Raw genomic sequence first — 15829 nt, 5'->3', positions numbered from 1 at the left:
ATAATGTTGTGGTTAAATAGGAAGGTGTCCTTATTCTTAGAAAAATAATGATGTCTGAAACTCACTTTCATGTGGTTCAGGTTAATAAAAAGGTTGCAGAGAGACAGAGAGACAGAGAGAGAGAGAGAGAGAGAGAGAGAGAGAATAATGTGACAAAATGTTCATATCTGGTATATCTGTGATACGGATACACAAACACACATGCTTTCACGGTCTTATTCCTTTAGCTTTTCTGTAGGCTTAGACATCTCATGAAATAAAAAGTTGGAAAAAACAATTCATTTCATATGATCCTAACTACCAAGAGAAACTATTTGATCCAACACGTGAGCCAGGAGCCATTATCAAAGCTATGTTCTTGCAGCTGTCCTCATCAGTTGGAAAGGACTTCATTTATTTAAATGAGAGAGAGGTGCAGATTTCCTTGGAAGGAAAGAAAGGGAAGCAGCTTCAAAGTTTGGGAGCTTGCCTGTCATGCAGATGCCACATTTCAGGAGGATGGGCTCTGTGTCAGTCTTCCCGGCTCTCCCCTACCAGCTGACTGATGGCTATCTGCAGGGACATGCAGGGGGGCCTCCAAGAGGGTGTGAGTGCAGAGACAAGATAAGGAAAATGCAGTGACCCCAAACTGAAGGGAAATGGATCTCCCTGGGGTCTGCATTTGGATGGATCTCCAGATAGGGGCAGGTAGGGAAGTGGAAAAGAACTCTTGGAAACCAGGTGATAAAGCATAAAGAAATTATAATAAAATGAACCATCCTCTGCTCAGCTTCAAGGACTGATGACTTCTAAAACTATTTCATTGTAAATGAACTTATTTTTCATACTCGTTATGGCAAAGAAGGCATGAAACCACTCTTAAACTAAGAAAAAAAAATCCACTTTAATTGTGAAACCCAAAACCAGACAGTGAAGACTTGGGGATATTTAAGGGGATGCCTTTTAAAGGAACGTTGGGCACGTGATGCTTAATAAATGTAGCGGCTTTTACAAAACCCTGTTGTGAGAAAATATTTTGCTCACTACCCAGAAGACAAAGAGAAACAGTGAGTGTTGACAACATGGTATTATAAAGCCGCCCCTACCCAATTTGTTATCCACAAATATATATATTCTTTTTAATTTACTCTAAGCCAGCATGTTGGCCCATTGCATCTTACTTTTATGTCATTATCTCTCTGCCATACACACAAGTCATAGCTGGGGACTTCAACTCGCGGTAAAGCTATGCTGAGATTCCAGATCTCAGTGGTGCTGGCAAGAGTGCTGATCTCTTCAGTCATAGAGAAGACAATATCCTAGGGAGACTGGAATTAGTCCTATTTTGCACCATTCAAGCCAAAATGCTGCTTATCAAGAAGCAAGTAATTGCTGGCTAATGGCTATGGGGGGAAAAACACCACTGCATTTCAATCTACGCATCTCTCGGCACATGACAATAAATAAGGCTGCAGAAAGGGTAAACATGAAGTGGCAACAGTTTCTTGAGGAGGTTAAATAGCAAACATTAAAAAGGCAAGTTACCTCATCCGACTGGGAGGGACTGATTCTGGGCATTGGCGATACTTGGGGAGTTTTCAACTGCGTGCTGTTGCTATCTGGCACGAGCTCTCGGTGGACCGTTTGGATGTGGTTCTGGAGTTCACTTTCAGATTCAAACTTAACGTTGCAGCTAGAACAGCGCGTCTTCAGTCCCCCCGCCTTGCCTTTACCCTCAATGGCACTCAGATTCTCATTCTGGCCCAAGCCCGGTCTACTTGTGCCGGGAGGGATGTTGATGCCTGGGCTGCCGCTCTTACTGAGACTGACACAGCCAGCGCACAGACCATATGGCAGGCCATTGATGTCAAGCTTCACCAGATCTTGCTTGGAACGGAACTCTTTGAGGCAAGACGCACACTTGTACAGTTTGGGGACATGCTGGCCACGCCCCGTGGTCTGGACTGCAGACCCATTCCCTGTCTTTTGCATGTGGAATGTCCCGTGGATTTTGAGTTCTAAGGTGGATGTCACTGTCTGCATGCAGACCACGCAGCGAAATCCCGTCAGGGAATTGCGCAAGTCAGGGTGCATTTGACAATGCTCCAAAAACTCCTCTTCGCTCTGGAGAGGCATCTTGCAAATCCGGCAGTTTCCAGTATCAAGACTCTTACTGTGCGTGACTTTGTGTTCGGTAAGAGTTAAAAGGGAGGGAAACCGCTCCCCGCAAATAGGGCACATGTAGTGTTTCACAGGGCCCAAGTGGGTCTGCATATGTTCACGGAGGCCGTTCTCAGAGAAGAAGGTTCGAGAGCACACGTTACACTTGTAATTCCCTTTAATGAGCTCGGCTTTCTTCTTCACGATGGCACTCTCTCCGGGTCTGATGTTGTGGTCTCGGAGCTGGTGGTTCTGCAGCAGGGTCTCCATGGTGTAGGCTGCCCCGCAGATGTCGCAGCCGTACATGGGCTCCGAGGTGTCCACATCTTCTTCGCTCCCATCGTGACTGTTATGGGACTCCTGGCTGTTGGTCAGCAAGGTCTGCAGCTCCACCTCCTCCTTCTGCACTTGCTCGGAAGCCCCGTTCGTTCCACAGTTGGGAGTCTTGGTTTCAAACACGCAATGCTTCTCCCTCAAGTGCTTCTCCAGCAAAATGATCGCGTGGAAGGCTTTGCTGCAGAATTTGCAATTGTACTTCTTACTGTGAGTGGTGATATGACACTGCAGCTCCACCTCGGTGCCAAAAGACTCACCACAGAAGATGCACTTGTGCACTTTCCCTTGATTTTCCAGGTGGTTGTGTTTCACGTGGAGTTGTAGGTCAGTCTCATTGCGGAAGTCCCAGTTGCACGATGTGCACCTGTAGACTTTCTTTTCATTGCTGTGCTTTACGGCCAAGTGGAGCTGAATGGAGACTTTTGAGTCGAACACTTCCTGGCAGAGGGTGCACCGGAAGAAGACAAAGGTGTGCATGTCCAGCAGGTGTTTCTGAAGGTCGTCCACTGATGTGAACTGCTTATCGCAACTCTCGCAGATGTAGTATGTTGAGGTGATCATAAAATGGATGGTAACATGCTTCAGCAAGGATTCTTGGTTGGGGAATTCCTTGTTGCACTGAGGGCAGGTCAATTTCGGAAGCACAGTGTCGAGATGAGTTTTTAGGTGAGTCTGAAAGCTGTCTAGGGACGTGTACTTAGCACCACACTGATTACAGATATATTCTCCAGCCGGACGTGCAGGCGCACCTCCCACTGCCTGCATCATCTTAAGAGACGTCTGCTCTATGGCCACGGGAGATAAGGGGCTCAAGGCCCTGGATTTCTTCCCATTGTGAATATAATTCAGGGCCAAGGGAATGTTTTTATGATTCTCTTTGATATGCTTGTTCAGTTTAAGAACGCTGTTGAATATCGGCGAATTCGTACAATAGGAACAAGAATAGACTTCGACTACTGGTTCTTTCGGAGTCCCAAGCACCGGAGACCCGAATCGGGAGCCGCTGAGGTCACAATGGACCTGCCTTATATGCTCTTCAAGGGAAGAGTCAGTGAGAAACCCCATGTAGCAATGGGGACAAAAGAATGCGTTGCTATCCTTAGCTGCAGGGTTCGCAAATCCGTGAGAACATCGGATGTGTTCCTGAAGAGTGTTGAGGTCGTTGACAACTTCGGAGCAGAAGTTGCACTGGTAGACTATGGCAGGCATGGCAGAGACGATCAGACCTGGGTCCTGAGCTTCATGCACTTGCTTAAGATGTTCATTTAGGTTATAGAGTGAGGGCAACACCTCCAAGCAATACTGACAAATATGGGCCTGTTCTGGCTTGTCTAAATGCATAGTCTTCAGGTGAATCTGCAGGACTGCCAGGCTCGAAAATAGCTGCTTGTTGCAGTAAATACAGCTGTAGGTAACTTTCGCTTGTTTACTAGAGGGAACGGTCATGTCAGGGGTTTGCTGGGCAGCCCGCTTCCTCCCTCGACTCTTTGGGATCGGCGGGGCGGCTTCCACCATGGTTGAGCTGTCCACGGAGAGGTTGGAATCTGGAGTCGTGCTGGACACCGAAGTGTAGCCCACGGTGACCAGGGAAGGGCTGTTGCTGTGGTTGCACGACTCGGGTTGCTGGTGACTGTCCATGTGGCTGTACAGTTCCTCAACCGTGTGGAAACTCTCAGAGCAGATGCTGCAAGAGTTCTTCTTCTCCCCGCCATGCACCTGCTCCATGTGGTTCATGAGGGACGTCTCCTCCACAAACAGCTCGTGGCAGTAGATGCACTGGAGGGCCGCTCGGTCCTCGTTTGGGGAGCACTCGGGGTGACACTCCGCGATGTGCTTCTGCAGGTCTTCTGGGAAGTCAAAGCCTTCCTCGCACTGACTGCACTTCTGAGTGTCCTTCATCTTCCAGTCCTCCATCCTGGAGCCAGACTGGGACCCGTCCTTATTTCTCTCGTGTACCTGCATGTGTCCGTGTAAGGAGCTAGAGGACAGGAACCCGCGGCGACAAATGGCACATTTATATGGCTTGTTGGACGTGTGAGTCTTTAAGTGGATCTTCAAGTGATCACTTCGGGAGAACGCAGCATCACACTCGCTGCAGTGGTACTTCTTGTCCCCCGTGTGGAGTTTGATATGGCGGTCTCGGCTCCGCTTGTGTTTGAACAGCCTACTGCAATAGGTGCATTTGAAAGGCAGCTTGTCACTGTGGCTCTGCTCATGGTGCTTTAGGTAGCTGAGGCGGCTAAAGGACTTGTCACAGAATTGGCATGGGTACGGGAGTCCGGGGCCGCCTTCTTCCTCTCCAAAGTCGCAACCTTCTCCATGGCTGGGGGAAGTCTGGTCCTTGCTGGAAGGCGAGGAAGCTGGCCAAGAGCACGTGGGATCATCTTCAACATCCACTCCATCTGCAACGAGAAGCAATGGAACGTTTTATCTTATGGGCTGAGCACTCGAGAACGGGTTTACAGTACCATTGCAGCAGGGACATACGGTCAGACTATCTAGAACCTGGCGGGGGTGGGGGTGGGGGTGGGGGGAATGGAGGACAGAACATTTGAGTGGAACACGTCCAAATCTGAACCCAAAGCTTTTATTCTACATTTACTTTTTACCGGGTTGTAAAATATAAGAAGATATTAAATAGCTCTATGTCTAAATTACCCCTTTTATTACTTGTTATCATTTTTCCTTAGGAGCAAGGTATATATTACGCATCGACAATTTTATTAAAACGCAGATTTTAATATATTTAATGTTTCTTCTGTATTCATTCTAAAATGATTTGCATATTATGTGAGCGTCTGAAGAACGAAATGAAAAGGGGAAATATTACAGGAATGATTTAAAATTAATGCAGTCAACCCAGATGTCTAATATTTAATAAAAAATTCCCTCTGCATTTTGCTTGTTTTTATATAAAAAAGGCAATTCTGAAGACCAAAATCTTTTTATGGGGTTCTTATTGATACAGACCTTATTGCTTTCAGCAAAAAAATATTAAAAAGTAAGCACATGAAGGAAGACAGAAAACACAATAATAATTACGTCTTGTGTAATGAAAGACAACCAGGATTTCTTCAATAACTGAAAGATTCGAACACCATAGGCCAGAAAATGGATTATTAAGTGTTAGGAGGGCACTGCTAGATATTACATGTAGCTGGGATCAGCCAGGATCAAGAAAAAATGAGAGTTTCACAAGGGCCAGATTGTAATACTGTATTTTGCTTGGAAAGTTCAAGAGGTGGCCCACCATTTCTTCCTTTTGCAAAAGCTTCAGCAGCATGAACTTCCTTAGCCAAACAGGACCTGCACTTTGAGGTGAGCAGAGACAAAGCGACTTGTGAAAAACTGGAAACAGGAAAAGTGATAAATGATTATGGTAAATGCTGAAAGATTTATGAGTAACAAAGAGAAGACAAACAAGACTGAAAGCCAGATATAACCTTAGCAAGTTATCCATAAAGTAACTCTACCTCCTATGAGGTGTTTTTTAACTCGGCGCTTGGCAAATGTGTGCTGATCTTTCTGTTGTTTTCTTAACATCCAAGTGGAAAATAAGACCTCCTCAAATAAGTTGTAAAACCCCCCTTTTTTTTGCTTTTCAAAACAATCTATCATTCAAGATGAGAAGAAACTGTAAAAGCTTTTCACTCTCCAAAAGAGCAAGGTTGTTCATAAATGCAGACAAAGACCGTCGAGGGGAGCCGGTGGGAACAGTGATTCTATCAGGATAACAAGGTCCAGTTAGAATACTCTTAGGATATTCGACTAAACCTCAATTTGAATATGATCAAATAAGTTTGTAAATTCTTCAAAGCTGAAGTTCACTAGCAAGCTATATTATTAACATAAAAGTAGAAACTGGCAAGCATTATGTAAACAAATTCCACGTCTGCTTTCTTTAAGGTAACAAGATTTTACTAGATTATCAACCTCTTGCTTATCCACAGGAAACAGATGAGGATCATTCCTTTCCTGCATCTAGAAACTGATGACAACACCATCTCACTATCAATGCCAGATGGCAACCATGTAACTCTGAGAAAACAACCAAACACCATTCCTGGATCCCTGCCCACTGCAACAAAGCCTCACAACACAAGTTGAAAACCGCATGATTTTGCATCCTCATTTATAGGAGTCTATAACCCAACATGTTTACAGCGTAAGAAAGGCCCTGGTAATTCTGGGTATGATTTAAATATAAAGTGGATACATAGAAAGAACATAGGCAGACAACTCAACTCACCATCGAACAGACAGAAAAAATGATTTTAGAAAATTCAAAACAAACTCAATGGTGATTCTAGCTATCCTTTTAAAAAACAAACTATAAGTCACTTAAAGACAAGTGTCCCTAAAACAAACCAAAGTTGTAAAATATTTCCCTTAATTGAAAACAATTGCTATTTATTAAATTTGCTCAGCAGTCTAGGTAAAAACCTGCTATATTTCACATTTACTCTTAGGCTTATGTCCTGTTGTTTCACTGAAAAATATTTTCAAACACATCATCTCATTTGTACAGTTGGGAAAACAGTGAATCAGAATTTGTCATGAATCTAGACTTGAAGAAAATAACTATTGACCCTGAAAATTTAGCAAGTGAACTTATTATTAAATTGCAGACTGTGTCCAGGCATGATATATTATTATACAAATGTACAAAGAATTACAGAGCAATAGACCATTATAAATAGTGTGCAATCCCCGACACCACTCTTAAATCAGGTTCTTGTCTGTGGGCCATGCCTGACTATACCTATTACATAACTGTTCTCTTAAGCTTGTAAATTTCAACATGTCAAGTGAGCCGAGGGTTAGGATCAAGTTTTTACTCAATCGGGTTTCAAGAGAGCTGGAAACCTTCTCTTCTCTCTCCGGTCCCTATTATTCGGTCTTGAGGGAAAAGAAAGTGAAAATCTGAGATGATGTGTCTTTGTAACTGAAGCACATGGAAAGAGTGTACAGGATTCATAAGGCTCAGGCTGGGGGATGGAACAGAGAAAAAAGTTTGAGCAGGGAATGCTGCTTGTAGAAAAATAAACGTTTCACAAAAGGCTGATTTCTATTTTAAAATCTAAAGTGTAAAAAACTCATTTGCTGACATACTATAAACAGATGTGTGCTCCCAGGGACACACAAGGAACTCACTGACAAAACTCCCATGGGAGTTGGTCCATGCTCTAAGGGGATCAGTGTCCCAAGACTTGTGCAGTGGCCCTGGTGTTTGCCAACATTCTCTGAGGTCTACCTAAGTCTTTGAGAGCTGCCCGTCCCCACTAACTTTGGCCTTTGGGCAGTCACAACACAAACTATGTTGAGGTGGCTCGTGTAGATGTCAACTATTTCAAGTTCTTTTTTCCCAGGGAAGAAACTGCAGAGGATTCTTTCAATGCCGGTTCCTGAATCAACTCAAACTTTTTTCCCCTTTCGGCACTAAGTGCTACTTACAGGAATGTCTCTCTGTGTTATGGCAGGTTTTCTGCATTTCAGTGTGAAGTACTTAACGTGTCCGTGCTAAATTTTAAGTCTTGGAATCAGTCACTTTACACTCTGAGGTGACTCTCGGAGAACTGTAGCTCTTACCGGCGGCGAGGGTGGGAGAAAAGAAAAAAAAAAAAACTTCGCTGGAAACCAGTTCCGTGGCCTAAAAGTCTATTTAAAGATGCAAATGTGTGTGCATAGTTAGTGCAGATGTTTTTCTACAGCAACTGTACTTGCTGAGTTTCACCATTTCCATAAAGCACATTAAAACAAGTGTGTGAACACTCTGAGATGAAAGTCTCAAACACTCCTGAGACTTTCAGTGGAAAGTAGAGCCGCCTGACTTTTCTCCAAGCAGACAGGAATGCCCATGATTCAGCAGCCTGAGTAAATAAAAGAGGTCCTTATTTCCTAATTTTGCTGGCTGGCCACACTGCAGCAGCCTCTGTGCTCCTGCCAAAGGGGATGCAGAATTGGAACTACACCCAGCCGCTGAAGGCCTGTCTTTGTTAGCCAGCCAGGCTTTCCCGACCATCTTCTGGCAACAAAACTGCCATATCCTGCAAGGAAGACCTCCATCTCGGGCTTGATGGTTCTCCAGTCTGCCCAAAAGGACGAAACAACAGATTTCGCTGGGTCTGTGTCGGAGGAGGACAGCTGGAAACTCAGTTAGCAGCAGAGCAACACCTGTTCGGTCATATTTATGGGGGAAAAGTGCTCACTAACAGAAAAGTGAAGTCATCCTAGAAGAAGGTATTCCACAGAAAAAAGGCACCGGAGCACAAAGTTCCTTTGTGATCCAAGCCACCGGCCCCTTGTGTGCCAACCTGGAGAGGAGAGAGCAGAGACTGGATGTGATTTTATCCTGGCTGCTGGGGAGGAACAGGCAAGCGCACCCGAGAGGTGCCGACTGGTCACCAATCAGGGACCCAACAGTCTCAGTTTACAGCCTGCCAGCTGAGAAATGCCGAGAGTCCTGGCCACTCCTTGCTTTCAAGTCTAACTGGAGTAGCCAATTAAAAAAAAAAAAAGATCAAAGAAGGAGGAAGAGAGGATGGGCAGAAAGGTTTGGGGTGATGCCAAAGCTGATCTTGAACCATTAAGCATGTCCTAGTGTAAGATACATGCCTTTTGAGGGCAGGGACCGAGCCTTTCAGAACATTGACTCTGTAACAACATGGACCATCCAAAATTATTAAGGCGAGAATAAAATAACAAGGTGGAGTGAATCACTGTCAATGGTAAAGAAATTATCCGAAGCTCTGAAGTTCTGGAAACTTCTGATACTTTTAGTTCTTCTTAGGGCTGGGCCCTCGAGAAACTGGCTTACTGATATCCTTTGGCTACCTGAGCTCGTTCATCGTAACGGCAGAGTACTCTCTAAATTGCACTTCAGGGACTCAGTATCATGTGTGTTCAAGTGCCACACAGCAAGGCTCCTTAACAGGGACAGGATTTACATCAATGGTAACTTTTCCAGGGAAGAAACGCACACATAGTGACAGGTCTGGTGTAATGACAACAGGGCAATGACTCAGAATGTGAACGGAAAGTCAAGAGTCTGGAGTTTTATTTCTAGCTTCATAACTGACTTAGAGAGTGACCCGGCCAAGTCGTTTAATCTGTCCCTGCCTAGGTACTTCACCTGCAATATGAAGATAATAATTCTTGCTCCTTACCCTCTGGGGTGTTACAGAGATTAGCGAATGTTTCTGGGGCACCTATCATCCCTAGAAGAAAAGCTGCATATGTAAACAAAAAGATTTATATGTGGTGTGTGCATTTATGCTTCCGCATATAAAATTCTATGTATATAGTATAAACAGATTTTAACATTTTCTTTCCTTTAATGAAACCACTGGAATATTTAAGGATTGGCCCGATGGAAATCTACAGTGCCTTAAGCATTGTACATTCAGCCATCAAGAAAATAAAACATAAATAGTTGGTGGTATCTAAAAATTAATGGACCATAAGTCCATGCTGACTTTGTTCCAAGTAAGTTATCGTACAGAAGATATAATCTTGGGTCTTTACAGACAGATAACCTTGGAACAAGTATTGTGCTATGTAATTCTGAAGCCAAGAATGTAATTTTCAGAGTACCTCTCTTCATAGAACACTAGCAATACAGTCACTGCATTACTGAACATCAAAATAAGTTCATTTCAAAGATGATTTTTTAAGCGTGGAACAATAGGTTAAAACACAAGACCAGAGCAAATTTCCACCTTATCTCCTCCATCAGCTTAAAATGATTATGTCTGTCAGCACAGACACTATTGGAGCAGTTCTGAACTTTCATATTAAGAAGAGTTCACCGTCCTTTTTTCATTCATTAGTTGCCTGAGCCACCTTACGATAAACTGAGAATCCCAAGGAGAATATATAGTTGGCGCACAAAGACTAAGAGAAGTTAGGCACCACTCAAAGAGAACAGTATCTTGACACGTGTGTTTACCAGACACAGGTAACATAAAGATATTCCTCATGTTAACCTGGTGCTATCACAGTAACAATTTTACACCACCATATGTAAAAGCATCTAACCAAATTACACAATACATTTTTAAAGCAATGGTTCTGATGGCTAAAGATATGGTCATTCTAAATAAACCATTACACACGATTACACAATTGCTTCCTTTCATTCTCAATAGAAATATCAACAGTTTTAGAAAAGCTGCAATTTTAATGATAGAACTTTCGTACTTTCTGCAAAAATCAACAGCCCCGCATTAAATTCACTTCGTTGTCATAAAACTTATTTAACTACTTGAAAATGAATACTCTTTACTGGGTGTTCAAAAGAGAAATGTAAACTTTAAATTTATTTATAATTCACAGATGCTTTTAAATTCTGTAACATTCCAAATTGTTCTAGAAGGACCAATTAAATGCATTAACAGTTAGGTTATGAGGGAAAAGAGTGGTCACCCATTAATGACAGCAGCTGTGGGGAGCAGGAATTGGTGGTGCACAGTTTTCACCACAGTATTAAGATGAATTCCAGCCATCAGAGCTCACTTTCAATGAAAAAAGAGGCTCACTTTCCCCAACAATCCTTTAGCGCTTCTTCAGATGAGCCAACATAAGAGATAAGAAGTTGTTATCACCCCTCCTTTGCCCTCGGTGGGTCTTTATATCCACGCTGTCTCTTTCGCCAGACACATTTCTATTTCGTGTGCAGAGAGAAGTACAAATGTTTTGCTTACTGTTGCTTAAAGTTCACTTGAACAGACGGAGCTCAATGAATTCCATCTTCCGCAGCCAAATTAAACAGAAAACAGTGCATTCTTAAGCAGTTCACACTTAACTCCACCTCTCAAATCAGAGGAAAAAGCTGACGCGAAACCAGTTAAAGAACGAACAGTCATCTCCCTCACGGAAATCGAGACCTGTTTCTGAAGCCAGACAGAAGGAAAGTGGTTTCCATTTACGTGGGGGGGGGGGGGGGGGGTGAGAACTGCTTTACTGTTTCTATCCTTTGGCTTACTTAAAAACATATATAACTAATGATAAGCATCAACCTCTTGGCGTTCAATAATTGGCAATCATGTATCACACATCTGTTTACGGTGCTGCGATGGAAGCATTCTATATTATTCAACATGCTTCTCTTTCCCTTAATAATGATAGACATCATCACAGTGAATTTTCCCAAGTCGGCTCTCTTTTTATCTCTACTATTTTGAGTTAGAAGGTCAGTTTTAGTGACTTTCTTGTCTAGTATTTATACATGACCTCACACCACAAGGAATTTGAAGCAGTTCTTCATGGCTTATTTTGTTCATTCATTTATTTAACCAGCATTTATTAAGCACCTACTATGTGTTTGGGTCTGATATTTGCTTGTGCACTCTAGGAATTACTTATTTTTTTTAAGTTTTGGCTTCCTTATCTATAATATCAGAAAAATGCCAGCCTGCATCATAGTTAATATCATAAGAATCAAACACGACATTGGATAAAAGAGCTTTCTAAATTTTTACAATATAAAAATGTACTAAATTGTTACTACTACTATGAAAGTCAAAGTCACCTTTAGGTTATAACTGGTAAGTGTGGTAATAATACAAAGGAAAACAAATTAACTATCATTTAGTTGTTGCCTTTTTCACAATGAAATTCTAATACTTTTAAAGGACTTAACAGGCATTATTTGTTTAAAAATAGAAAATAAGGCGCACCTGAGTGGCTCAGTCGGTTGAGCATCCAACTCCAGCTCAATCATGATCTCACAGTTTGTGAGTTTGAGCCCCATGTCAGGCTCTGCGCTGACAGCTCAGAACCTGGAGCCTGCTTCAGATCCTGTGTCTCCCTCTCTCTCTCTGCCTCTCCACTGCTCACACTAAGTCTCTCTCTCTCTCTCTCTCTCTCTCTCTCTCTCAAAAATAAACATTACAAAAAATTTTGAATAGAAAATAAATAAAAATGGGGCGCCTGGGTGGCTTAGTCAGTTAAGCGGCCGACTTCAGCTCAGGTCATGATCTCACAGTTCGTGGGTTCGAGCCCCACATTGGGTTCTGTGCTGACAGCTTGGAGCCTGGAGCCTGCTTCTGATTCTGTGTCTCCCTTTCTCTCTGCCCCTCTCCTGCTCATACTGCCTCTCTCTCTCAAAAATAAATAAATGCAAAAAAAAATTTTTTTAAGAAGATAAATAAAAATACCCCCCAAAAATCTTCTAAATGCTGTTAGAGTTATCTTGAAGGTCAATGTGCAGTGGCTTTTCCTTAAGAGCTGCACACACTGGGAAGTTGTGATTAACTCATTATCATTACCAAAGTAAAACCCCCATAATGGAATGGTCTGCATTCAAAATCTTGAAGCCACATTACATAGTTCTGACACCAGCCCTTTATCTCACACTATTTTAATTGTTTAGAAATTTCTTGAGGAATTTTATTTTGCTTCAAAATCCTTTGCACTAGGGGTGCCTGGGTGCCTCAGTCAGTTAAGCATCTGACTTCCCCTCAGGTCATGATCTCATTCATGGTTCATGAGTTCAAGCCCCGCGTCAGGCTCTGTGCTGACAGCTCAGAGCCTGGAACCTGTTTCAGATTCTGTGTCTCCCTCTCTCTCTGTGCCTACCCCACTCACACTGTCTCTCTAACTCTCTCAAAAAATAAACATTTAAAACAATTTAAAAAATCCTTTGCACTAGTGTGAAATATACTGATTATACTTTAGAAAAAAACAAAAAACTCCACACCTTCTGAAATTCTCAGCAAATTCCTCAGTGCTACCAAGTTAATCATTAGCAATTTTACATTAACCTCTTCACTGGGGGAGTATAAGGCAAAGGGAATTCTTCCACTAAGAAAACTAAGTTTGAAAATACTTTTATTAGTCAATGATGGACCTCAGAAAGTTCATTCCACTGTTAGTGGTTTCTTGAAGAACTGCCATAACCCACTAGAATTTTCAAACAAAGCAATCAGATTCTCTTTCAAAAAGGAATCTGGTCCCTCAGAATGTTTTCTCATATTAAAGTCTACTTTTACTGAACATTTTTCCAACATGTAGGCATTGGTCCAAGGGTGGTAAACTTCTGGTCACAAGGAATTATAACAGTCTTGAAATGATGTTCACTCGGGCTGAATTTCACCTGTATTATATCCATAGCAGCCGTAAAGCTGATAGGAATTTCTGGCTGTTTAAAAAGGCCACACTATATACTTCACTGCAGATAAAGCCACTGGAGAATACAAAAGTGTTGAAAGGCTAAAATTTAATTAATGACCAATTAGCACCCCCTGTGGGTTCATCGTGCAGTAAAGTGATAAATATGGTGTGCTAATATAGAAAAAACTGTTACAAAGTTTAGGGGGGAAATATTACTACAATTACCTATTATCTATGTCTATTTGATGTTTTACAATACAACGGACCTCCATGTTCTTGATATGGATGTTCATATGTCTAAAATATGGTAAGAACCCTTAAAGTCTAAGACAAATTTTTTTTTTTTTTTAATTTTAAGGCACAAACTTTGACTCACAACCAGGTTGTCAGGCTGGAGTATAAAACCCAGTGCTCTCGGATAGCTAGTGAGCGCACCTAGCCAACCACCTAGCAGCCACAACTCAAAGTAGTGTGTATTATCTACTCCTCAATCAGTGCTGATGCATTTTACGGGGCAGTGACATATGGTGGTGATATTAAAAACTGCGGGATGGTGGTATTAAAAAATTGGGGGATGTTGGACTATCTTGAAACTTTGTACATATGAAGAGATCTACAGTAGGACAAATCACTGATGCATCCTCACTGGATAGAGTTTTCTGGTGTTTCAACAGAATTAGTAACTTTTACATTAACACTTCAATAGTAAAACTAAAATTGAAAAGTGAGGTCAGATCCCAAGCAACCCATATGACATAAGGAGTCCTTTATTCCTTTAAAAAAAGTTTCTTCTTTTCTTTCTTTCTTTCTTTCTTTCTTTCTTTCTTTCTTTCTTTCTTTCTTTCTTTCTTTCTTTCTTTCTTTCTTTCTTTCTCTCTCTCTCTCTCTCTTTCTTTCTTTCTTTCTTTCTTTCTTTAGAGAGAGAGAGGGCAAGTGAAGCAGGGGCAGAAGGAGAGAGGGAGGGAGGGAGGGAGGGAGAGAGAGAGAGAGAGAGAGAATCTTAAACAGGCTGAAGACTCCACACAGAACTTGACGTGGGGTTCGATCTCACGACTGTGAGATCATGACCGGCTGAGCCACCCAGGTGCCCCAAGAGTCTTTTATTTCAAGTGAGATTATGTTTGGTAAAGTACTGTGTAAGCTGCAAAGGACAGAAGAATTTTCTTAAAACCACTCTAACAAGGGTGTGATGAAATATTTCTACACAGGCCATACAATATCAAATACCCTTCTTCATTCACATCAGGTTTCCCTTCCATTTACCTCATTGGGCAAAATTTGAAAGGGGCAATCCTGAAAATAAGACTGATTATCAATCCGATGGCTTTTCCAGGTACCTTACTCTCCCTTCATTTTCCATTTCTCATTTCTGGTTCAGTTTACTCTTCTCTAGAAACTCTATCTGAGAATAAATATAAAAATAAAATCCATCCAGTTCCTATCATTTTTTTTCTTGTAACAGTTCTGGTAATTTATCTATGGGAACAAATCCTGGCCAAAATTGTGAGTGTGTGTGTGTGGGTGTGTGTGTTTATGCAGCGTTAACTAAAATGTTCAGAATAGACTAATGATTTCTGCTAAAGTAATTTTTGAAATCCTTTTACTATTTCTCATTACAAAAGTGTTAATCATAGTAATTTGCCACTTAACATGAGTCAATGCACAATCATGTCTTATTCAAACACTTTATTAGGGGACATCTTTACAATGCTACTTTTAGTGATTAACACATATTATATATAATTATAATGCTTTTATTAAATTCTATATTTATATGTTTAAACATACATACATAGGATGAGACGTCTTGACAAATATCCCCAAACCAGTGACAAAGTCATGCCTCAAAAAGCCCATGATAATTCCTTATACCACTTCATTCGGTCTATATCCAAGGGAATTTTAAAACCACAAAACAATGTATAAGAATCCAAGGCAGTGTGGCCATAGTAACAAGCCAAGAAATAAAGCTAGCTGGAGTTGGGGGAACCAATTGGAGACCCCCATCTACTCCTGTTTCACAATGACATGTAGCCATCTACACCTCTGGCACCCAACAGCTAGGACACAAGCAGTGGATAAAATTCCACTGAAAACTTAATGTGCTAATAGGATTTAAAAAAGAGTAAATTATGAAATTCGAGTCAGGTAATAAGGAATTTGATATGTACCTGCTTAGTCCTCATGTGAAATGCACCAATTCTGAATCATAATTTTCATGGAGAAATTTATGACACTGTTT

General features: G+C 41.8%; 1 protein-coding gene across 4 annotated transcripts in view; it reads right to left on the bottom strand.

Moving 5' to 3' along the window:
* The window catches only part of ZNF521 (zinc finger protein 521), a 280175-nt gene that overhangs the window by 158030 nt on the left and 106316 nt on the right, over positions 1-15829 (bottom strand). For all 4 annotated transcript variants that reach the window (XM_058692473.1, XM_058692469.1, XM_058692471.1 and 1 more), the window contains one exon: positions 1525-4877. In XM_058692473.1, coding sequence (XP_058548456.1) covers positions 1525-4437 — 2913 coding nt within the window. In that variant the 5' untranslated portion in view covers positions 4438-4877. The remainder of the gene's footprint in view (positions 1-1524; positions 4878-15829) is intronic.

Source organism: Neofelis nebulosa, chromosome 11, assembly GCF_028018385.1.
Source record: "Neofelis nebulosa isolate mNeoNeb1 chromosome 11, mNeoNeb1.pri, whole genome shotgun sequence".
NCBI classification, from domain to species: Eukaryota; Metazoa; Chordata; class Mammalia; order Carnivora; family Felidae; genus Neofelis; species Neofelis nebulosa.
The sequence above is the reverse complement of the archived record's forward strand: the minus strand, read 5'-3'. Positions and strand labels throughout refer to the sequence as shown.